Below are 26301 nucleotides of genomic sequence, written 5' to 3' on the forward strand. Positions count from 1 at the left end.
TTCTTCTAGAACCTGATTGCTTTGATCATATAATAAAAAAGATTAAGATTGCAATTCTGACTTTACTTACCTTGGAGTAAGTCCCATTGAATTCAATGGGGCTGATTTCTGATTAGACATGGTTATGATTATGTTTTATCCCATTCTCCCTAGGCATCCCTGTTGCATTGGCTTCTTGATATCAGTTGGAACAGAAGTGCAAGTTTAGCTTGCCTCACTGACTGCCGCATTTAATTTTGGTGTTGACTCACTTTTATTCTCAGAGATACATGGGTCCTTTTAATAAATGGTAGTGACACCTCAAATTCAGCTACAGTGGTACCTCGGGTTACATACGCTTCAGGTTACATTCGCTTCAGGTTACAGACTCCACTAACCCAGAAATATTACCTCGCGTTAAGAACTTTGCTTCAGGATGAGAACAGAAATCGTGCTCTGGCAGTGCGGCGGCAGCAGGAGGCCCCATTAGCTAAAGTGGTGCTTCAGGTTAAGTACAGTTTCAGGTTAAGAATGGACCTCTGGAACGAATTAAGTACTTAACCCGAGGTACCACTGTACATGTTTACTGAAATGAGCTTACTTTCAACAAACTTTATACCCAGCTGTAGCAGAGCAGAGACTAAATGAACTTTGTAAAATTATGTCACAATAGTTCACAAAATTACAGAAATCATAGTATGCAAGGTATATTCCAACAACACCCCAAAGAGCCAAATTATTTGCTCAAGCAGTTTATGAACACACATACAGAAATGTTCTTTGGGACTTCATGCTTCATCTGAAAACTCATATATTGTACTAAAGCTAGAAGAGGTTTTTGTTTTGCTTTTTTGGTTGAGCTTTTCTAAAAGTCCATTAGTTACTTATGAAGGACAAGACGTTCAATCTGTTTGTCACCCAGTGAGAGTTGCTACTTCAGCTTATGGTCAAGTATGGGTTCCATTAGTCGCAAAGTAAGTTTGATGAAAAATATTGTTCAAAAAGAGAAATGTTTTTAAGAGCCATTTGGACGTATATTCTCTATTCTGTAAATTGCCTTACCATTAATTTAGGGTGAACAATGTTCTGGAGTAGACACATACGCATACAGGCAATCAATGCTTCCAATCATCTGGAACAGTGGTTTCCTTACACAATCATTTCTGGGTGCAATCCAATTCAGTTAAAATGAGTGGAACTTTTAATATTCAAACAGTACATAATATATGCAAATAAGTGAACTTAAATCTTAATGGCCCATGTTTTCTGTACGGAAATTGCACTTTGAAAGGGGGCAAACTGAAAAGTATTGAGGAAATTGGGTGCTTGAATAGGTTGTATTCAGTGTTATTTATATAAGGACCAATAACTACACCCTCTTATTTAAGTTATTTAAATAATCCTTGGGTAATGGTTTTCCCCTTCGTTCTCTTTTTTAAAAAATACTTTATATTACAGTTTTAATAGACATGTACACAGTTTCAACAGCTATGCTGTACAATTTAAACTACATTTCTAGCATGAATTTGATGGAACTGACTGTAAAGTTGTGCCATAATACAGTTGTTAGTCTTTATGGTGCCACAAATCTCTTACTGTTTTTGCTTCAAGAAAGGCAACTACCCCACTGGAAATTCTTGCATTTTTAGCATAATTAACAGAGACCAAGTGAATTTATCTTGCCCGTGAGTTTGATTCATATTCTTCCACTATAAAATAATGGATTCCATAGATTTGATGGAAAAACCTTTGTTGAGAAGTTTTTGATAACATGAATCACCTATCACTTGCCTATCCGGGGTTGGTTTCTCAAACTAAAGTTTTAATAATAATAAAGAAAGTCAGGTTCTGGTAACTAAATATCAAAATTTAGAAGGGGGGGGAGCATAAATCCGAAGTGTATCCACTAAAAGTGTATCCACACTGAAAGGGTATCCACTGACAGCAAAATATCTTAAGTGTCAACGTTATTATTGATGTGCTTAGCACTCAGCAGGTACTTAACATTTGAAACTAAAAGCAGCTCAAATAATATCAAGCAAGAAAAGAATGACATTTTCACTGGTGATATTTTAGTACTCATTATGCATTGCCTATAAACTGACATGTGGCATCTAGCCTGTCAATGGCAACATGTAGTTTTTAACAATTCTCAGAAAAAGTAAAAAGAAGCCCCTATATTTCAAGCCCACATTAATAGTCAGGAGAAGCATGTTTCCCAGAGGGCTGTGGGTGTAACCCTGGGACCAGGCCTTTTCAGTAGTAGCACCCTGGTTACAGAAAGGTCTTCCAATTGAGTCTTATCTGGTCCTTTTGGTACCAGGTGTTTCAAACAACTTGTGTTGAGTAAGCTTTTTGTAAAAAAACAACAACTGTTTTTAGTTTTGGGGAATGCACTGAATTCTGTTTGAGTTGATTATTGTGGGTTTCCTCACTTCCTAATGATTTTGTCTTTGTCTTTCAGGGTTTTTGTTTTAATTATTGTAGGCCACCCAGAGAACTTTTTTGTTACTTTTTTAAAAAAACTTGATGTTAGCTGTTTCGAATTCTATTTTGTAAAAAAAAAGGTGGTTTTTAAAAATACATAAAATGAATGTTCTGTGTGTGCTATGTTAGCTATGCAGATTTCTCTTGCAGGTAGACAGTGATTATGAACTCTTCTCTATTTTCTTTTTATGTAAATTTTAGGTATGCTATCCCTCCAGAACATGGAAAACGACTTGAACGACTAGCTCAAGGTAAGATACATATATCAAAGACATTCCGTTCAAAAGTCCCTTCTTTTTAGAAAGGCATCTAATAATTGTGGTTGCCACTTTAATTCCTTTTTAAAATAAAGACTGTTGTCTTTGGAAATCATACAATTTTGAAGAAGTCATGTTTATATCCTTATGTTTGCAATATATTGTCATTTCTGTCTAAATTCATATTTAATATAAAGTTTAGAGCAGTTTAAAATTGGATGTATACTGCTTTGCAATTCTTATTGTATCTATATTATGCTTGTCAGTAGAATACTTAGCTGGAAATAATACCACGACTGAAGTTTTGGGGCAAAGAAATACCTTATACATGACATTACACAATAAAGTGTCAGTGTCCCCTTTTTGCTGCAGTCGCTTTTGGGTAAACGGAGTATTTTGCACTGGAGACCGGACAGGGCTGGTGGTGGAGGAAATAAAGTCCTATGCTCTTCTGCTACAAGTAATATCCCCTAGAAACTGCTCCTCCCGGCTGCTCAACTTAGTATGGAAATGGTGATAGGAGAAGTAATTCTTATTTGTCCATTTAAACAGTTATATACCGCTATAGCATAAAAATACAAAAAGTTGAAGAGCATTAGAGGAGACATATACAGCAGAAATAACTTTATACATTCATTTCCTGAAAGTTAAGCAATAAATATGGCTACTGTTAGCGTAAAGTCCAGTCCCAAAAAACTAGCGAGACAGTAATATGGAGGAAAGGTAAGAACACCATGTTAATTAAATATAGAAAATCAAAGAGCTCTTATCCATGCACCTTCACACAGAAATAAATTTATCACTGCCTGTTCTTTTCTAAGCTAAACGATCATTCCTTCCACTACTGAACAGCCATTACAGTGGGGGCAATCACTGGTATACATTTGAGGACAGTGCAGTATTGTAGAAATATAAAGGTGCTTTTAAAGAAAAGAAATTGAGGTTATTATGAGAAGCTTTACTGGGGACCTACAGGCCTCTTGTGAAGAAAGAACATACATGAACATATTGTATATGAATTTATATATCATAAAAATATATCTAATTTATTAAAATGAGTAACACCAAACCATTACAGCACAAATTCTCAGCTTCACAACCTTGACTGATGGGCGACATCCAGTGATATCTGCCAGTGGGTGGAATTGGTTTCCATTTGTGCAATCAGACTTTATTTTCTTGTCCTCTGTGTGACTCCCCCCAAATGTTTGAGGACCCCCCCCCAGAGCAGTTTTGGGGTGGGAAAGGGGAAGTTTCATTGCATATATAGAAGTCTTCTCATGTGATATGCGCTATTGCCTAATGAGAGGGACGCTTAAAATTTATGGGTACACTTGTGACTCCAACATGCATCTTTGATTATTGGGGCTTTGGTTCAGAAAGCCCTTTTTATACATGCACAATTGATTATTTTTCTTGTACAGAACAGTAGTCCCGTGAGCCATTGTTAAGCCTCCCTTGAGATTTCAAAATGCCATGCTGATTAAAGCATTGGAGTAGCTGTGCTCCCTATCCAAAGTCGTCTGTGTGCCGTTCTCCATGCCCCTGCCAGTGTGTTTGTAAAAATGCCGGTCATCTTAACAAATAGTATAATTTTGATGTTCTTTTTTAAATAAGTTGTGTGTTCCTAGGCTTGAACAGTGAATTAAAACACAGAAGGTGGTTTTACTAGTGCATAAGCAAAAACCTTGATGTTCTTCCAGCTGTATTGTTCATTTCATCTTTCTTTCATTTATTTATCTTTTTTGGCAAGTTTGTTTTGTCACTATCATGATTTGGGGATGAGGTGTATGTGATCTTCATACTGTACTCACTGTCCATAAAGATTACAATGGAATTTTTAAAACAAGCTGTTTTAAAATGATGAAAATGTCACGACAGCCTCACAGCTACAATTTGCATAATCAGCAAAGGTTAATAAACTTGCAGAGTGAATAGATTTCAGGCTTAATTACATATTTATATTAAAAGTGTTGTGCAGAATTGCAGCATCTAAAAAAAGCTGTGAGATGCAGGAAGGTTGGTCCTGCTTACCAGATGCCTACTGAATTAATTGAATTTTCCTAAATAATTAAAATGCTAAAATAATGCAGTAAATGTGGTGAAGCATTGCAGGTTATCTAGGTCAAGTCTGTACTTGATACATAAAATTAAAGGAAGGCTAGGATTTTTTCCATTATCTTGTCTGCCTATCATAATTATCACATTGCCTTTTATGCATGAATGCTTTCATCTTTGGAATCCATTGAAAACTTGATTGACTATGGCACCTACAAATATTTTATCTGAAAGACATTAGACTTGCATCTAATAAAGGCAGCAGTTTGATTTTGCCCTTCAGGTGCTTTCTCATTTATGTAGTTCTTTCAATTTTACGCAGACACAAATGTAATAAAAATCTCAAGTGAGCTGTTATTGCAATTTTGAAACTAGTTATGTTGCTCTATAACATCACAGAATTCTTAAGGTATTTGACAATGTTGGCTTGAAAATAGAGAGGAAAATAAAAGTAACAGCAACAAATTATAAATGACTTGCATTCATATCAATCACCCATCTCCTACTACCCTCCTGAGAAAAACCCCACCCCACCCTCCCACTATATATAAGGATTTGGTGACTTCTGTTTCAGTGTATCTGAAGAAGTGTGCATGCACACAAAAGCTTATACCCAGAACAAACTTAGTTGGTTTCTAAGGTGCTACTGGACAATTTTATTTTTTTATATACTTCGACTGCTTCAGACCAACAAGGCTACCTATCTGAATCTAGATTCATATACTGTATCCTGTAATCTCATTCATGTCTTTATGAGAGGCATTTGTTTATGTTGTTCAGTTAGGTCCAACAGAGTTGAAACTGAAACAAAGTTCCTATTATACATGCTATGATATATAGTCAGTGAATGATAGTTGAGAAATGGAACTCCAATCTGTAGATCTGCCAATTTATGCCATACGATTGTGTTTGTATTAAGGTAGGGGCAACCTTTTGTCTGTTGAGGGACACATTCTTTCAGGGGTAACGTGTTGGGGTCCACAAATCAGGGATGCGTTACCTTTCCTTTCTTTCTGCCACCTCCTTTTTATTTTTGTCTCCTCCTTTTGTCACCTGCATGAAATTAGCCAAAGGCTATAGGTTGCCCACTCATAAGTCTAGGTACCAGTGTTTGTGTGTGCATGTGTGTGTGTGTGTCTCTATATAGTTACTTGATGTACTTTTAGGGGGAAATTATGATAGGTATTAATTTCATGACCTGTGGATGTGGCTTAGCTCTTAAGGTCAGTGCAATCCACATATTGCACTGTGCACATTTAGGCTGGAAGAAAGTGAAGCCAAAATCTATCTGCTGAGGTAAGTTTAGCAAATCCAGCACAACCATACATAATTGTCCTAGTTAGTAGAAAGGGGCTGGGATTAGAGACAGGGGAGAAATTTGATTCAGACAGCATTTAAAATAAAATAGAACATATTTAAATATGCATTTCAATAATACCTGAACTGAGACACAATCTTCATTCAAAATTCATACTTCTTCATATTTTGCAAGAAAGTTCTTGAGCCAAGGCATGTACATAAAAATGCATATACTGGGGTAAAGTGTACATAAAATGCATACTTTGATGAAAATTAAAAAATCCTGTATACTGAGGGAAACGGCACCTCAGAATGTATATATTAGTTATATTTGCATACAAAATGTATATTTGGAGAGATCAGCACTAAAATGCCAAAAAATGTAAATGTGATTTAAAAATAAATAAATCACAAATTGGCACAGAGATGTGGAGAACTGAAATTAATATTGGAAAAAGTAGACAGAGAGAGAAACCAAAATTGACAGGTCCACTCATCCCTACTCAGGACAGTGGTTTTCCCTGGCATGGCCATATAGATTTGCTCAGTTTGTGAAGAATAAGATGCTGTGGTAGAGGTAAGGTGCTGGCAGATTAAAATGTAAAGATGGCCTATTTATTTCAGTGAAAATTAAATTTGCTTATTGTGGTCTCTGTCTGTTATATCTTTGAACAACAGAACTTGCTTTGTGAGTCACTTTTTCAAGCTTCAGAATGGATATTAAAAGCTGCATCAGAATATTTGGGGTAAAGTTAGGGTGGATGCAGAATTTTATTGTATATATTTGAAAATGCATGGATGTTTTATAATGTGCCAAGCTCTTTGGGAGTGCAGCAGTAAATTTACTTCTTGGCTTTAGCTGCCTATGAAGTGACAGAATAATTTTTCAACATCTTCAGGCTATGATCTCCATGCTTTGGGGCTTTTTGTGTGCAGTCGCTGCCCATTGCTTCCCATTACGTGGATTGAAATGTTCTGACTTTGCTATAGTGGGTCTGGGTGCTGAACTGACTCATCCAAGAAATCAAATTTCTTATGTGCCAATTTATTTCTTCTTTAAATCTATACTGATTTACTCTAAAGAGGTTTCAGTTTGTTCCTAGTACTAATTTATTTCTGTCTCTTAAATTGCCTCTTTCGGAAAACATGTTTTATACACTTTAAATGACTTAATAAGGTATATATAGCAAGAGGAATTGAGGCTTTATAAATCATGATGGCGATTTTTATTATGTTGTAATGATACTACTGGGAGAAATGAAATATATGTCCTGAGGCCGATGATTATTTATCTAAATTGTGCACCAACAGTTTCTCCAGCAGTTGAGAAACAAAACTCTGCATTTGGGGAGCTGCTTTTGATTATTTTTAAAGAGGACCTTTTGATTTGATGATTCCGAAGATTAAAGAAGTGTGTGGAAAATTAATTAGCTCTGAATTTTAATAAAATTTGACACAATAATTAGTCCTCACAGGCTCCAGAGAATTCGATCAGACTTCATTGTTCTCTCATCATTGTTGTGATGACATCTCTCTTGTTATCTCAACCCACCATTTTCTCCGAAATATTTCAGTGCTGAGGCTGTAGAGTTGGTTACAATATATGCCTAGTTCATATGTGCTAAATAATGCTTTTGTGCTCCTCAGGCCCTGTAAAGGGTGAATATGAGTCCCCCCCCCATTTTGAAATTAAAGGCTCAATATGTGCAAAACAGCATACTAGGATATAATAGCACTGTGGCTTTCTGATTTGTTTCAATCTGTGTGAATTGGGGAGTAGAGCTGGGAAGGGGCTGCATGCGAATGCGTTAAGCTCATGCATATCCTAACTAATAAATCAGGATTTGAACTTGTGAATGCAGCCAGTGGAAGAGGTAAGATTTGAACTGGGTGCATTCTCTCCTTTCATTCCTTAGGCCAGTGCAGGTGAACATTTGTTTCCTGCCCTTCTCTATAAGGGAGCCAAAAGCATCAGAATGAAAGAAAACAAGCTGTTAGCTGTAGTGTTTAAACTGAAATTTGTAGGGGTGGGACATGGAAAGCAGGAGAAGATTCGAGCCAGGTCCCCCACCCCCCATGGCCGTTAACCCTCTGCTTCCTGTATTGATCTTGGGGACAGATTGAATTGGATACGTGCACGCACAGAACTACTTATGGTTCAGAGAGTCCTTTTTGTACAGGCAATTGATTTCTTTTTCCTTGTATAGAACAGTGGCCTCCCTGAGCCATTTTAAAGCCTCCTTTAAGATTTAAGGGCATAAATGAAGCCACACTCTCATAGGACATATAACAAGATAGCATACAACATAAAAACATAATATAGCAACAGTAGCATTGGCAGGAGAATCAGTAACATGTTGATAAAACGGTTTGGTAAAAGAAAAATCAGTTTCCAAAGGCCTGTCCCAAAGATGTCTACAATAAAGCAGGACTCCTGGACTTCTTTTAACTGGGTAAGGCATGGCAAGCTAAAGCCTTGGTCCCTGTTAAAGCCTGAACTCCTGAAGATCTCGGCGATCGGGTTGGAGCATAAGGAATCAGGCAGTCCTTATCAATACCATTATAATTCGTAATTCTGATGTTCCTTTTTAACAAACCATTTGTTCCTAGCTCTGAACAGTGAATTGGAGCAATGAGAGTGGTTCTAAGAATATAAGCTTATAACAAAGCTTTATTTTTCTTATCATGGATCCTGCAAGACTGAAATCTGCGATGAACTGAAATATTGAATAATCTGAAATACAGGTTGCTGGCCCAGGCATCATGCACCTCTGTCTCCAACCCTCAAAAGAATGGAAGGACAATGTAGACTGATTTGGATTGAAACAGGCCACAACTTTATTGATTACAGAAGACAGAGGTTAGGGTTGGGCACGGGGCAATCAAATTCTTCCAGCCCACCTGCTGGAAGTGATGCCATAGGTCAGTCCATAAGCATGGGTTCCTAAGACTTATATCAGATAGGGTGACCCCTGCAGGGATCACTGTCTGGGGGCGTCCCATCAGCCCTGGCTCCCATCCGGGCATAAGGACATAGGCAACTCCCCTCGGATCCCTTTAATAGGATAGCCCAGCTTTTGGAGGATCAGGCAGAGGCTGCAACCATAGGCTATGTAGCTGAGATCACTTTAATGTGGAATAATTACACTATTTATCTTGTCAAGGTGTTTAATGGTTGATTCCACCTTCCTCTGGTCTTGAATACCTTCTCTGAGTGTGCCTTCTGCCTGCTATTGCCCATCTCTGGACCTGCCCACCCAGTTATTGATGCACAAGCATATTCTTATGTTCATCTGTTAAACGTTGGGGGTATGGATTTTGTGCAAAAATAGTATTGGATTTAATAGTAAAACCTGTTCAACATATTCATAGAAGATTGGCTTTCAAAGCATGTCTCTTTCATTGTGTGTGCGTGTTCCTGCCCCCCTCCTGCTGAGATGATATAGAGCATAATTTTCCAGGGTCATTGTAAATATACATTCTAAACTGATATGCTGGGCTTAATATACTGTGCATTACCTTACTCCAGTGGGTTTCCAATTTAAATTAACTTATGACCAGTCACCACATTTGTTCAGGCCCTGATTACAAATCCATATAGAAGGAGATTTAAATAGACTCTTCTTTCTTCATTGATTTTAATTTAAAATTTAATTTATTTAATGCAGCACAAATGTACAGATTTTTTTAAAAAGTGTGATGGGTTCATCTGACGTATATTGCTAAGGGATCGCTTTCACATTCCTGCATTTAAAGATACAATTTTTAATGGTATTGTTTCCTAAAACAAGTAGCACTATACAGGAGACTACTAGGCAAATGAAGCAATGGTTTGGCTGTCCTAAATGCTTGTATTATAAGACTCCAACCCGTCACCCATTTACACATCTAGAACCTTCACAGTTCAGCTGAAAAGACAATAATTGGGCACAGTACTCTTTTTCTAGAAAAATAGGTGCCAGTATTCACCGTGAAGTTGTTACAGTAAGTGCCACCTTGGAGAACATTCTGGATAAAAGCACTGATCGGGCATAGGATTGCCCAACTTAATGCCCTGATGCAGATAAGTCAGTCTGCATATGGATCAGTGCTATGAATGTAAAAGACTGTCTGGTAGAGTGTCCTGCATCTGTCATGTCCCAGTCCCCAGTTGTCGTGGCTAGCTGTTCCCCAGTTTGCAAGATTCTGCCTCGGGGATCCTGCAGACACAAAGCTGTTCACAAGTTCCTTCCACTGGGAAACAATGACAGAGGAAAGAGGACTTGATGCCTGAAACTTGGGATTCAGATTCCTTTTATGGTGGACCAGAATCCTTAGCTCTGCTACCTCACCAACTGCGCAAGGCCCTTCATTGTACTGCAGACTCCTGTCAGAGAAGCCAATGCACTGCAAGCCTCCTGGGCCAGAGTTTGGTCTGTTAAAGTATTGCTGTTTCTCAGATGGACAAAAGGGCTTGGTCATTCAGCATGTTTGACTTACTATTTAAATGCTAGGTCTAGTTCAGGGAAGAATTATGTATTATATGAGCCCAGGGCTGCTTCTGAAAATGGAATCCCCATGTTCAGTTCTCCTCTTCACCCCTGTAAACTGTAGCATCACTTAACCTGTGTCAGAATGTCGCCATATTATCTAACTTGCTGTTCTGACTTTTTAACTGTAGGGAAGGTGGGGCAGGGAAACACAGAACTTGGCGACAGTGGAATTGAACTATATATGGTGAATACAGCAAGTAATTAAAATGTTATCACTGTGATTGGTACAATTCTCTCTTTATTTGTGCTTTTCTAGGATTCTTTCCAAGCAGCTCTCAAGGATGTGATGCTTTCCTGCGCCATAAGATGACGTTAATTTCTCCATCAATACTGAAAAAATATGGAATTCCATTTAACAAAGTGAGTTTTTTTTTTAACCTTGGGGTCTTTAAGCTATTGCATCAAAGTTGGAATAGTTATACATAGGTAATTTATTTGGACATAAACTTCAGCTAAGGTGCACAAGTTAAGAAAGTTAAGTCTTACTGCAGAAACCATGACAGACAAGTATTGAGTGAGATGAGAGAAGCATGGAAAAAAGAAGGGATGTGTCCCTTCATCGCTGTATTCCTCCATGGATGACTATACATGCTTCTGAGTGTTTAGTGAGAATTCCACATTTTATATTTCATTGCATTACTCACGTTTATTTCTTGCATTCTCTCCAAAGAATTCTCTCCAAATGGCCTGCTTGACTGTTGCCTTGGCTGTGGCAGACCACTGCCACAAACTTTGCTATCCAGATTTCATCTCTTGCTGAATATTCAAACTGTAGTGGGCTCTCAGAAGACGAATTCCATCTCAATATAAAATAGGTGAAAAGAGGGAGATGACTTTGGATCTTTTTTTCAAAAAAAAAGTCATGAGGAGGATTAAATATGTAGCTGCTTCCAAAAGCTAAGTCAAAAGTTTCTGTTCTCTTGATGTTTTGCTGCCCACTTGATAAGCTGTTGTCGTTGCTAGAGAGCTGCAGCCTTTTCGCAGTAGGATCATGATACGCCAAGAAAGCTTTCAGCAAGTTGGCTGAAATTTTAGCTTGGGACAGATTTTGCTCAACTCCACCTTATGTGGAGTATCTGTGTGCTATGCAGAGATCTGGAATCTCTAAAGAATTAATGCCTTCTCCAGATCTCTCCCCCACATTTCTAAAATATCCACTTTAAGTTTTCCCTACTTGGCGGTTGATGTGAGAGGGTAGGAGGAAGACTGTGTCTCGTCTACAAAAACGGTTCCAATGTTGTTCAGTAGTGTTAAAAAACGAAAAAGGATGATGGTGTTCTGATTGTGTAATATTTTTCTTGCCTCTAAACTTATTATAGTACATTCTTAATATGAACAATGAACATTTCAGATATGGAAAGGAGTATGGGTGAACTCTCACTGGATTTTAAAGGCTATAGTATGTGTAGCAAAGGACCACTTGCTCCAGCTTTCTTACGAGATAGAACAGGCTGAGAGGTGTTTGCCTCTTAAGTGATCAATGGCTGCAACCACCACATCATCCCATTGGACATGTGGTGGCATCTTCTGGAACAAGGAATCCAGATCTGCAATATCCCTGAGCGGGTCAGACCTCAAAGTAGGATACCTTCAAAAAACCACATAGCTTGAGGACCTAAGCCTGTGAGTAACATCCTTTTCAAGTGAAGTTCATTGCTCAACTCTAGGCTTCTAATTCAAGTCGAAGGAAGCTAGAATGATTCAAGTTAAACAGTGATACCTGTCTAACTGCACAGATATACTTTCTAAATAAGCAATTGCAGAAAGAACAGCTTCACAGAAATAACAGAATCCTCTATGTGAATAAGTTATGTGGGAGTCTTCCGCAGGCTGAAATACACAGGCAGCAATGTTCAGGATAAATGGAGACAAAGACATTCTTAAACCACCCCATTTATTTCATGAAGGACTTTAATTGACAAATGGGAGTGGTCAGAAAGGATCCTTGGTTATGCTACGTCTAGCACATTATGCACATAGCCAAGGAAAGTGACTAAAGTATAAATGTGCACATCCTTTTATTCTTTGTAATGGCATCTCAGCTTAGGAAGAGACAGTTGCTTTATTTGTATTATATGTGTCAACTACTAAATTTCTCCATACTGCACATACGAAATAAAATCCTGCAGTTTATAGCTGTCATTTTGTATTTCACAAAGTCAGAGCAGGGCATCTTCTAGCATGGGAATACAGCAAGGCTGTCAAGTAGTGTAGGCAGGAGGATTTCTGTTTAACCTCTTCAGACTCATTTTTGCAGAAGATAATGGGTTTTCAGCACACAAAGTTTCATTCCACTTCTACTTTTATGCGCTTAAGGCATTTGTATATTGTCCTTCATACTGCTGTATCCTAGGGCTAGGAACTTTTCAGTTTCCATTTAAACATTTTGGATAGCTAAATATTATGTCACCTTGTACCACCAGAGAGCAGTCTATACCCTACTGTAGTTCTAATTAATAGGCTTCTGTGAGAATGTGAATAGAGAGAATCAGGCTGTGATCTCTTGTGGCTTGGAGTGATAGAACTGGAAACGTGCTAAACACTGATAAGCCAGCCTACGCCTACCAGGTGACAGCTGAACTGCTGGTTGTTGCAATAGCACACCTGCTAAACTGTCATCAGTGGGGGTGAGTGACAAGATAAATTTGGGAATTGCTGGCACAGAAAATGTTCATACTTATATGCACTCACACCAGACTCTTAAAAAACTCCAATCACAATCTCAGCATGTGCACCTGTGTGCATACTCCCATATTTATGTGCTTATGCTTCGATACAGTACACAATTGCTACCAATTCGTAATGGTAGAGTAATAGGCTATTTAATTGCCTTGTGCCCATATTTTTGTGTGCGCACACAAATGCATCACATAAGAGTACAAACCTAGAATTATAGTACTTCCTCTCTGATTATATCTAAGCATTCACAAATATCGCATCTTGTGTACATAATCTGCAAGTTCAGAAACTTGCTGATTTTATTTTTTGCCTCTCCAGTCTCTCATGAGCTAACAAAAAGTAATGTTTATGGCATGATGACGTACATTTTAATATGAACTATGCTATTGCGTGTTTATGGTAGCTCTGTAAAGAAATTTAACACTTCTATAATAAAAGCTTTTTGAATTTGCTGAGGACTGTGGTTGGTTGCTGGTTCAAGGAGTTAGGACATAATTGCACCAGATCTCAAGATTAACAAATGGGGAACATGAATTTTATCTTAGCAAAGTGATTTTCTAATCTATATAGCAGTTGTTGTTGTTTTTCAAGTGACTGTGTTGTTTTGTTATGTATAATGTGAAAGTTGGTGCTTAGGAATTGGGCAAAGGACATAACTTGAAGGAGGTAAGTGATTGGGCTACATAGGGGCCCTATTTTATTGAGGATTCAGCCACACAAGCTATGGGGGCTGGTTACCAGATGCACCTTCAGGATGGTGGCTAGAGGCAGCATAAACAGCTTGTGCTATCAGCTGCCTTAGACCACTTAACCATTTCAGCAGGTACAGGTAGACTTAACCATTTACGCAGCAGGTACAGGTAGACTGAGTTGGGTTCCTCCGCTAGAAGCAGCATTGTCTATTTACACCAAATTCTTGAAAGCTCTAGGTAAGCAATTACCGTATTTTTCGCCCTATAGGACACACTTTTCCCCCTCCAAAAATGAAGGGGAAATGTGTGTGCGTCCTATGGGGCGAATGCAGGCTTTCGCTGAAGCCTGGAGAGCGAGAGGGGTCGGTGCGCACCGACCCCTCTCGCTCTCCAGGCTTCAGGAGAGCCGCAGCGCCAGCCCCACAAGGTCGGGGGACAGCGGGGAGGCTGTCTCCCGATGTGGTTTGGAGGCTGACGGCAGGGGGACGCGTGCTTCTCCCCGCCGCCAGCCCCGCCAGCTCCAGGGACAGCAGGGAGGCGCAGCGTGTCTTCCCACTGTCCCCGGACCTGGTCTGCAGGCGGGCAGTGGGGAGAAGAGCACTTCTCCCCGCTGCCTGCCCCGCAAGCTCCGGGGACAGCTGGGAGGCGCAGCGCGTTTCCCCGCTGTCCCTGGACCTGGTCTGCAGGCGGGCGGCGGGGAGAAGAGCGCTTCTCCCCGCTGCCGGCCCCACAAGCGCCTGGGGGAAAAATAATTTCCCCCCCTTTATTTCTCCCCCAAAAAACTTGGTGCGTCCTATGGGCCAGTGCGTCCTATGGGGCGAAAAATACGGTAAGTAATGGCCTCTTTCGATCCAGCTCAGTATGTCACCCCTGCCCCCACCCAGGAAAAGCAATGAAAACTGAACTACTTGGTTTTAAAGAAAAAGTTACTATGGAGAAATTGGGGAAAGAAGCAGTGGCTTCAAGCTGTGGCAAAGCAGATCTGGACTGGATATCGAGAGAACAAATAGTTCCTGAGTATAAGAGGAGCTGCTGAAATGAAGTTGCTAAATCTTTTTCTTTCCTCTGGACACTTCATGAGATTAAATCAGTTTAGCTTATGGGTATTTTATGGAATCCTGGCCTTTCAGACAGCTGCCCCCAAGGGGCATTTGCTTCCTTCCAACACAAATGTTATTATGTCAATGAAATTGTGTCTCTCCAAGAACTTGTATTTAGTATTTGGAGCAGTGCCTGAGTTGTCCTACAGCCTTTTCCTTTTTTTACTGTGCTATGTGCTTTGTTGAAAAACTCCATAGTTTGAGTGCCTAGGTGATCTCCTGTTAATTCTTCCAACTTCTGTGTCTTTCCATTGCCTTGTGACAAAAAAATATATCAAAGTAAAAGGAATTTCAATGCAGTGGCGAGCAAGAATTCATTACATAAAGTCCCACATTCTCCATATCTTGCACTTCCACTCCTTGTACCCTTCTGCTGACTGCAAAAATTGTACTCCTTTAGGAAAAGTTAAGTCTTCCATTAAATAAAACATTTCTGAAACTATAACATACTTTTGTTTGGAGCTACAAGGCTGTGAAATGATTCTTTTGTAGTTTCTAATTTCAGCCACTGGCATGGCAGTTATATCATTAGTAGGGTCTCAAATAGATGCCTTCAGGCAAAAGCATGTTTTGCAATGGTAATACTGGTAAATGCAAAAGTTAATTCTTAAGACGGTTTTACTATAAGAGTGCCTAAGTATTTGTCCTGGAAGAATATTGTCTAGACAGCTCAGATGGACTGTGCTTTATTGGTTAAGCCTGGAGCTCAGAAACGGTTCCTCAGGACCTACTGGGTTGTTGTTTTTTAGGAAACCAGGCAGAAAACTTATCAGAGAGCCATAATGCAGTGCAAAATTGGCTTGCTATAGTAAGATCTCCTTGAGGTGCAGCAGGTGATGAACTCAGGCAGGGGGAGGATGGAAAAGTCATAAGGAAAAGTTGCTTGAGAGGGGAATGGAAGGAGAAAGAGAAGTCAGACAAACATGAGAGATGACAGATGAATTTGTTGTTGTTGTTTAGTCGTTTAGTCGTGTCCAACTCTTCGTGACCCCATGGACCAGAGCACGCCAAGAACTCCTGTCTTCCACTGCCTCCCGCAGTTTGATCAAACTCATGCTGGTAGCTCCGAGAACATCCTCTGTTGTCCCCTTCTCCTTGTGTCCTCCATCTTTCCCAACATTAGGTCTTTTCCAGGGAGTCTTCTCTTCTCATGAGGTGGCCAAAGTATTGGAGCCTCAGCTTTACAATCTGTCCTTCCAGTGAGCACTCAGGGCTGATTTCCTTAAGAATGGGGAGGTTTGATCTTCTTGCAGTCCATGGGACTCTCAAGAGTCTCCTCCAGTACCATAATTCAAAAGCATCAATTCTTTGGCGATCAGCCTTCTTTATGGTCCAGCTCTCACTTCCATACATCACTACTGGGAAAACCACGGCTTTAACTATACGGACCTTTGTTGGGAAGGTGATGTCTCTGCTTTTTAAGATGCTGTCTAGGTTTGTCATTGCTTTTCTCCCAAGAAGCAGGCGTCTTTTAATTTCATGACTGCTGTCACCATCTGCAGTGATCATGGAGCCCAAGAAAGTAAAATCTCTCACTGTCTCCATTTCTTCCCCTTCTATTTGCCAGGAGGTGATGGGCCCAGTGGCCATGATCTTCGTTTTTTTGATGTTGAGCTTCAGACCATATTTTGCGCTCTCCTCTTTCACCCTCATTAAAAGGTTCTTTAATTTCTCCTCACTATCTGCCATCAAGGTTGTGTCATCTGCATATCTGGGGTTGTTGATATTTCTTCCGGCAATCTTAATTCCGGCTTGGGATTCATCCAGCCCAGCCTTTCACATGATGAATTCTGCATATAAATGCATATAAATTAAATAAGCAGGGAGACAATATATAGCCGTGTCATACTCCTTTCCCAATTTTGAACCAATCAATTGTTCCATATCCAGTTCTAACTGTAGCTTCTTGTCCCACATAGAGATTTCTCAGGAAACAGATGAGGTGATCAGGCACTCCCATTTCTTTAAGGACTTGGCATAGTTTGCTGTGGTCGACATAGTCAAAGGCTTTTGCATAGTCAATGAAGCAGAAGTAGATGTCTTTCTGGAACTCTCTAGCTTTCTCCATAATCCAGCGCATGTTTGCAATTTGGTCTCTGGCTCCTCTGCCCCTTCGAAATCCAGCTTGCACTGACATGTGAATACAAATGGACAAATGTTGAGAAATTTGCCTGCTGCTTAAATGTGTGCTAAAGCAGGAGCACCAGCTTTCAGGGGCCAAAGGTACACCAGCCCCCTCAATATTTGTCTTAAGGGGACCAGGCCCCCTCAATCTTGAGCCAGCCATGTGCTTGTGTGACATCACCTCAATCTTGGGGGCTACCTGACACCTCTGTGAATTTCACCATGGCTCATTCTATCTTATTTGATGGTTGATGTAGTTCCACCCTGTACTTACTGACTTTTTATGTCGCTATGCATTGCTGCAATACCATTTTCTCCCTGATTCCTGGTTCTTGCTCAGGGAGGGAGATATTTAATCAGTTCTCACCATGTTAGTTTTATTTATACTTATAATGGTGCTTTCTTTAAGAAGGTCAGTAAAACATCTCACAGCCTTTTATTAGTTGTCCTCTTCAGGAAACACCAAATGGTTAATGGCTTTCTATAACAGTAACATCTTACTACCTGATAGCAAACTGGACAGTCTTTAGAACACAAGGTGTGGCAGGGGAAAAAATTGCCGGATGTTTCTTGGTACAGGGGGCCAAGCAAATCTTGGATGGAAAACTTTACCAACTTCCATCAATGCTGCAGAATTCTATGTTTTCTTCCAGTTGTCCTATGAGTTTTCTTTTTTTAGAATGGTGAGCATGAGAGATTGGACTGAACAACCCTCAAGTAGAGAGCTGATCTCCATGAAGTAAGATACATGGCCACCCTGTCTGCTATTGATGCCCCCCCCCCAATTTCCCACTGTTACTTATTTGTGTCAATTTCATTCATTTATGCAGAGTATGAGTATGTACTTCTTCGGGACAAGTGAAAATGGCCAATTTCTTTCCTGTGAACCAAAAAGCTCTCATGGAAACCTTTGGGTAGAGGCTGGCGGTTTGTTTTTTTAAAGGAAACATTGAGTCGAAATAATCAGTCCATTTGGCCCATGCAGATGTGGTCATCCAAGACCACAGGTGAAATGGAAAATCTAGGGGAAGAAACACCTGGACAATTTTTATTCATTGTCTTTTCTTTTTTTTTTAGATAACACAGGAGGCAGGAGAGTTTATGATCACTTTCCCATATGGATACCACGCAGGATTTAATCATGGTTTCAACTGTGCTGAGTCAACAAACTTTGCAACGATCAGGTGGATTGACTATGGAAAAGTAGCTAAGTTGGTAAGTCAGATTACATTATTAATACCAAAGCTATCCATTAGAATGTGTTTTTTAAAAATGGACTTGTGAATTATAAATACCAGCATGTTACGCTCTTACGAAGACTTTATGATCACAAAATGCATGGTTTCATTACCACCGACTGTGAACAAATGATAGTCAGGTACTCTGGTTTTTCTCTTTGTCATTCTTTTCTTTATGCTTTGGTATACTAAATTTCCCGGTTGTGAGAACATCACATCTTCCATGCTGGCCTGCTAGACCCAGGTAGGATTAGTGCCACCTAGTGCTTGAGCCAGGAATTTAGTCTCCGTACAGAAACTTTTAATAGGTACTGTTCCCAGAAGTGGCTTTGGTTTAAAGTTCTTGCAACTAGCTTAAAGCTAGTTGGAGGTTTTGGTCTGCATTCCTTGCATTGAAGCTCGTACATTTTCCTTCTCCTCACTTGCTATCTAGTTGCCCAGGACTCTTGCAGGCACCTAGTCTATACTCCTGTTTGATTTAAACTTGGTTTCGATTGCTGCTTTTCTTCATCACTGCCATCCCTCACGGGAGGTCTCGCTACTGGGTCCTGGTCAGTCAGCCCCGTAATAAAATCTGGTGGCCTACTTGGTGTGTGTGTGATTGTGGAAGTTTTGTTTACATGATTATTCTGTTTCATTAATGTCAATATCCTGTTATCTACATAGAGCACAGAGGTATACTCTGTATCTTGGATATTTCCACACCCTTAATCTATTTTGTCAGATGGTGCCTGTCAGGAGCATTATCTTAACATTGAATTAGAGTAATTGGGGGCTGATACGTTAACATGTTTCTAAACAACAATAGCAACAGGTTATGAACTACCTTTGCTCTCCTCCCATGCTAGATTTGCTACTGGGAAAAACCAAAAATAATGCAATGAAACAAAGCAACACTTACTGGGTATGTGCTGCTGAGAGCTGTGATAATAACCCAACTTGTTGACATATGTGGTGGCTGTTCCTTACATATGTGAACACAGCAGAGTGGCACATTAGACCCGGGGTGGGTGGGTTGCACTTAGCATTCTGGTGGGACCTGATATGGAGGTGCAAGGAAATTGCATGTCACAGCTTTGATGACTGCATATCCTTGAGTATTCCATTCCTTATTTGCCATTCCTCTTTTATTGCTCTGGTGCAGTGTTTTGTGTGGCTGTCATCTACCAGACAGTGTAAGATGTGTTGTTTTGCTTTGTTTTCAAGTAAATGTTTACTACTGCTTTTTTCCTGTATTACACTTGAAAGTACAGTGGTACCTTGGTTCGCAGACTTAATCTGATCTGAAGTCTGTTCCAAAACCAAAGCATTCCAAAACCAAGGCACGCTTTCCCATAGAAAATAATGCAAAACGGATTAATCTGTTCCAGACTTTTAAAAACAACCCCTAAAACAGCAATTTAACATGAATTTTACTAACAAGACCGCTGATCCATAAAATGAAAGCAATAATCAATGTACTGTACTATAAAATAAATAAGACAGTATTGTAGATGATAAAAATTAAAATTATGTTTTTTTCTTACCTGAACTGATAGTCATTGTTTGGATGGGGGGCTTTTATCCATTTTCACAGTCACTCACTCACTCACTCACTCACTCACTCAATCAGTAGCTGAACTGGGTTCCACACAGTCACAAAAACAAATTAACCAAAAAATCCTCAAAAACAAAAATTCAAAATAAATAGCAAAACCACAAGCACCTAACATAATACGTTCTGGAAGTCAGTTTGAAATGTTCAAAAACCAAGGCGCAGCTTCTGATTGGTGCAGGCGCCCCGGAAACAATAGCCGACAGCTGCATCGGACGTTCAGCTTCCGAAAAACGTTTGCAAACCGGAACACTTAACTTCCATGTTTTCGGAGTTTGGGAACCAGGGCGTTTGAGTACCAAGGTGTTTGAGAACCAAGGTACCACTGTAAACAGATTTTTTTAAAAAAGCAAATTCATAAGATATTGAAAGAGAACGAAACCATGTTGCTATGTGAGACCAAGAGGTTTTGGCACTTGTATAAATGCCTGATAATTTCAGTCACCTATACTCGAGAAGTATTCTACTTGCTTCAGGCAGGGTGTCGATGGGGCTACCCATTGCCTCCCATAAGCAGATAATGAATGCTAGACAACCCTCACTGTTTCCCTGGAGCCTTGCATTGCAGGAAAGAGCAGCAGCGGTATGTAACCTTTCTTTCAAGGAAGCTTGTCCACTATTATAGATTTTATTGCTGAACCTCAGGGTTCCCTAGAACACAGTTTGAAAGCTGTGGAACTGGAAGGTGGGCATCTCTTCTGTTTGCTTTCCCCCATTCACACCCATCCGCCTGCAGTTGCACATTTGGCAGTCCTGAGGTATAGCTGACATGTAGCTGTCTGTCCTGGATGCTTTAGATGAGAATCCTGCATTGCAGGGGGTTGGACTAGATGTCCCTTCCAACTCCATGATTCTATCATTTGCTCTGTGCCACTAACTCATCCTACTCCAGTCTGCACCACGAATCCATGTTACAAAGCTTCTGTTTCTGAGCTTTATGTTAGAGGCCAATAAACATACTGATGAGATCACATTTTAAGATGTGAAAGAAGGGCAGATGGAACATTTTCTCAGACTTCTGTGGATTTTATTATTTACCTAATGGAGCTTATATCCATCTTGGTTGGCTAGAGTTGTGTCTTTCCGTGGACAACATTTTGGAGTCATTTTACTCGAGTGCATTTTGTGAATGTTGGTAAAACAGATGAACCAGTGACAATTACTTTATGTGTTTTGCTGGGGTCTCTTTTAATTTGTGCTGAGCCTGCAATATTTGTGCTGAACTAGGAGCTATATGCAGACATTAAAACTGCTGAACATAAATGTTTACATACTGCTTTGATTACCCCCCGCCCCGTTCTTAGAAAATAAAGATTTCTTTAGAAGTGATTCCATTAAAAAGCATTACTTTAAGCTGGAAGTAAGCTTGTATGTTTCTCCCTGGGCAAGATTCCCTACTGCATCAGTAGAAAAAGAAACATTCTGGGTATTCAGTGTTGTAAAACCCATTCACAACTTTAAGCTGTCATCTGTTTGCTTGATGTATATCCATGGTCAGCAACTGGATTTTAACATGGGCCACCTGAATTATTCAAGCATTAGAATGCCAGCAAAATTGGCACTACCCACTGACTTATTCCCAGGCAAACTGAGAGACAGGCAAAGGGCTGCTCAGTGACTTTGGTGGAGCTTTTCTTTCAGGCACCTTTTGGCTTCCTGATTCTGTTTGCCTTTGACAGTTGAGTATGAGCAGCTAAGGAGCACGGGGAGATCCCTGGCAAAGCATCTGTTTCTGCTCTTCGAAGAGCCATTCGGTAGAATCTCAGCCTGGAAGTTCATACAATATTTTGTTTATCCGTTTGCTGAGTATTTATACCAACTTCTGTACTCAGGAGTTTGAGAATGTCAGTGGTCTAGTTTGAGAATCTGTATGTTTCTACTACAGTCGCCTGCCTGTGTCAGAACTAGTTCTTTTCTCAACTCTAACATTGATTAGGTCTGGGCGATATATGGTTTTCAACATCGCAATATATCCCCAGCTAAACATCACGATATTGCTGCCCTTGAAACTGACCCTGAAACTCCAGTGGGTGCAGAATGCCGCAGCAAGACTCCTTATGGGGTCTTCACCGTGGGATCACATTCATCCAGTGTGATACTAGCTGCACTGGCTCCCTGTGAAGTACAGGGTCAGGTTTAAGGTGCTGGTTTTAACCTTTAAAGCCCAGTACGGCCTAGGACCCTCGTACCTACGGGATCGCCTCTCCTGGTACGCCCCATGGAGGACCTTACGGTCTGCAAATAATAACACCTTGGAGATCCCGGGCCTCAGAGAGATTAGGCTGGCCTCGACCAGGGCCAGGGCCTTTTCAGCCTTGGCCCCAGCGTGATGGAACCCTCTGCCACAAGAGATCAGGATTTGACATCTTTCGGCAGGGCCTGCAAGACGGAATTGTTCCGCCAGGCCTTTGGTCAGGGCTCAGCCTGACTCCCCTTTTCTTTTTTTTATAAGAACTAATATAAAAGAGGCCTCCCAGCAGTTACACAGGCCCATATAAGATCAGTGTAAACAGTTGGGCCGATGAGCACTTACTGTTCCCAATCCTAACTCTGCAGAAGGCCATTGTTATGTGCTGTCGTGGTTGCTTGAGAGTGAACAGGCAAGACTCCCACCGGTCTTTTCCAGGCTTTATTATCTGTCCAAAAACATTTACAATACAGAGCGTCTCAAGTCTATGTCTGCTCAGTCGCTAGCAGAATCTGGGAGTGAGCGGTCCCCCCCGCTTTGCTCAGGCCCAGTGTTGCGGCTCTCTCTAGCATCTTCCGAGCCCTGCATCCCTTCCCCACTGGTTCCCTCCTCGCCGGAGGAAGAGCTGCTTCGCACAATCTTCGGAGGCTTCCTGTAACCAACTGCCCTTCCACCTCTCGGCTTTGAGCTGATGGCAGTTCCCTGACAGCCATCTAATTAGATTTTAATTTGATTTTGACCTGTTTTTAGGAGGTAATTTAATTATTGTTTGATTTTATACCAATGTTATATATCTGATCTTAGCCGCCCTGAGCCCGACTTTGGCTGGGGAGGGCAGGATATAACTAAAAGTTTATTATTCTTATTCTTATTATTGTAATATCACAATGTCTGAAAGGAGTGGAGCTATGTAGAGGCATTGGGTGGCTTCACAGTTTTCCCCACATTGATTTTTCCAGAGTGCGCGCACCCCCCCTCCTTATTTGCAATATATTGCCAGGTCAAAAACTATGAAACCTACATCACAATATGGACTTCAGAGTGGGTTTGGATGATACATCGCCCTGCCCTAGCCATGATTAAACTGACCTAGACCCTGCAATCATCATGTGAGGCCCTTCTTTGTGTGCCCTCTCCACAAGTGGTCCGGAGGGTAGCAACACGAGAATGGGCCTTTTCTGTGGTGGCTCCCCACTTGCGGGATGCTTTCCCAGGGAGGCTCGCCTGGCACCTTTGTTATATATCTTTAGGCACCAGGCAAAAACATTCCTCTTCTCCCAGGCCTTTGACCAGTTAAACAATCTATTGCCTTCTAAACTTGCTGGGTGGGGACATTGTTTTTGTTAGTCATTATGTTGTGCATTTTTGTGTTTCTTTATTGTAAACTGCCCTGTGATCCTCGGATGAAGTTTAGTACAAAAATTTTAACAACAACAGCAGCAGCAGCAGCAGCAGCAACAACAACAACAACAACATCATCTCATTTGGTTCAGTTCTTACCCTATTGAGGAATATAGTATCAGCAAAAGAAGTGTGACTGAGGAACTGGCTGGCTAACTCAAACCAATGCATAGAATCCAGCCCCCATTCCTTATGGCTTCTTGGCAAATCCTGCTTCCTTAGGGTTAGCAAGTCACAGTTCTGTAAGAATGGGAAGCCACAACCAGCAGAATCTTCCTTCTGTGAACTGTCAAAGGTAAGGCAGACCTTTCATGGTCTTTAACTATACCTAGCAACCCCACAGCCTTTCCAGAGAGGGAACAAAGCTCAGTGACAAGTGCATGCGGATTAATTCCCTGCCACCTACAATAGGAAATACATAGGTGAAAAGTGATAGGAAAAACATTTGCCTGAGACCCTGGAGAGCTGCTGTCAGCCCAGGATAGATGGACTAATCGGCTGCTTCTTACATCCTGTGCCCCATAAGTTTCCTGACCCATAGCTCCCAGCCTTCAAAACTGTATTCTCTGCTTCCTTTCTGCCAAGTACAGAATCCTTCTTGCCCCTAGGCCTTATGTAAGGTAGTCATTAGGCTCTTCTTCCCTCCCCCTGTGATCATTGTTTCCTGAGGATGAGGCTTTTTAGCCCACTGCCCAGTTTATTCCACTCTTTAAACTACTTTGTCTGTTTCACTCGAGATTATTAGGCGCTTCAAATGTTGCAGATAAGGTCACTGAAAGATTTTATAATGTAAGCTATACTGTTGCCATTCCTGCAGTCTTCATTATTTATTAGCTAATTAATTAAAAAGTGGAATTTCTCAAGTGCTGTTGATTTGCAGGGCAAAAGAAGGAGGAGGAGGATATAATTCTTAGCATTGTGTGAATACACTCTCATGAAATATATTTAAATCCTTTCTAGAGAAGTGAATGATCCATTTCCTATTGCAATTGAAAGGTCAATAGGTGATATGCTTAGAAGCTTGATAATGAATCATGATTTGCCTTCCTCCCAAATGCCAATAATTGGGGTCAGAAAGTGTGTGATAGAACATCAGGACTCCCCCCCCCCCGAAATATTTTTCTTATAATTGCTAAATATTAAGATAAATCTTAGCCCGTGCCAGTCCCAGAAGGAATAAATAAAGTACAATAAAATAGAATTTCTCCTCCTGGTCAATTTTGGCTGAAGCCAGTAGAAACATTTGTGGAGGGAGGAGTTGATATACTTTAGGGCAAAAATACAAATTCTGTCCTAAGAGATGCACCATGTATATCTTATTTTCAAGACGGAATTATCAGATGGTTGCAAACTTAAACTCCTTACCTTGCAATTGAATTCTTCTACACTATTACATACAGTGAACACATGATAGTCTTCCAGTGCACCTGATTTTCCTTTTCAAGAAGTGGTGTAATGTTTTTAATTTTTGATACTACAATAATCCCATAGTATATTTGGGACATTTTAGCAAGGTGTTCTAAAATAACAGCAGCAGCAGCAGCAACAACAAGAACAATAATTTATTACCTTTGTATACTGCCCTTCATCTGTAGATTTCAGAGCAGTTCACAACATAAAAATACAAGACAAGAACACAAAAGACCTAATAAAAACAAGAACAAATCCCCCACAAAGTAATAACCCCCCATCTCAATTTCATTACATATTTTAAGAAAGGCAAATAAAATAAAAATTGGGATGCACAACTGATAAGTTGTTGCTGCTGCTGCTGTTGTTGTTGTATGGTACTTCCTAATATCAAAATTGTCCTTTGTAACAGGATGGCTTTTTGTCTTTGTGCAGTAAAATGACCTAAAGAACCGGGAACAAAAGGAAAAATAGCACTGTTCCCCAAAGGCTTCTGCAAGAATTCACTGTAATAGGTAGAATATTGCACAAGCTCTTATGCAAGCATCAGAATATACTTGGAATTAGTCATTAGGGTGGCCATATTTTGTAGAGCAAAAAAAGAGGATGGTACGACGACTCTCATTTTAAATACCCCCACTATATGTAGGCTATCAAAGCTGTGATACATTGCTGGGGGGGGGGGCGGAAGGAGAAGAGGAAAGCAAGTCTTCACCCACCAGTTATATGTCTTTTGTCTCATCCAGAAAGCACTGTATAGCCAAAGACATTTTGGCAGATTTGAAAAATCCACCCGGATAGAAATTTAACCCCTGAAAAATAGGGCGTGTCCTGGAAAAAGAGGCAAACCTAAATTACTTTCACTTGTGTTTTTTTACTGCACAACACACCAGCAGAAGATGTACAACAGTGCCCACTGAACAGTTCAGTGCCCAAAATAACCTGGGCATCAAAGAAGGGAAGAGAGAGCCATGTGCACAGCAGGAGCTTTGCTTTCACTTTTTGAGGCAGCAGATTTCCATGGGCACCTGCCCTTCAGAAGGGTTAACACTGCCATCTAGTGTTCGAATACAGGAATTGTGACAAAGTTGGGGATAGCATCATCTCTTCCAGTTCTTGTGAGTCCGTTTCCTGTCTTAGCCATTGGCAAGCAGCATGAAAAACGACGAGAAATTAAAAACCACAGAAAGAAATGGATGTTCAATTTTTTTTAGGTGTAGAGCAAGGCACAGAGTAGTAGTAGTAGTAGTAATAAAAATAATA

The 26301-nt window shown here is 40.4% G+C and overlaps 1 protein-coding gene across 6 annotated transcripts in view; it reads left to right on the forward strand.

Moving 5' to 3' along the window:
• KDM4C (lysine demethylase 4C) overlaps positions 1-26301 on the forward strand; it is a gene marked incomplete at its 5' end in the record, with an annotated part of 199862 nt that overhangs the window by 27198 nt on the left and 146363 nt on the right. For 5 of the 6 annotated variants that reach the window (XM_081176226.1, XM_081176222.1, XM_081176225.1 and 2 more), the window contains 3 exons: positions 2668-2717; positions 10869-10972; positions 18285-18422. In XM_081176226.1, coding sequence (XP_081032352.1) covers positions 2668-2717; positions 10869-10972; positions 18285-18422 — 292 coding nt within the window. Of the gene's footprint in view, positions 1-2629; positions 2718-10868; positions 10973-18284; positions 18423-26301 lie in introns of those variants that run through there. The other variant, XM_081176227.1, reaches the window with a different exon arrangement.

Source organism: Podarcis bocagei (assembly GCF_964188305.1).
Source record: "Podarcis bocagei genome assembly, chromosome: 17".
Taxonomy (NCBI): domain Eukaryota; kingdom Metazoa; phylum Chordata; class Lepidosauria; order Squamata; family Lacertidae; genus Podarcis; species Podarcis bocagei.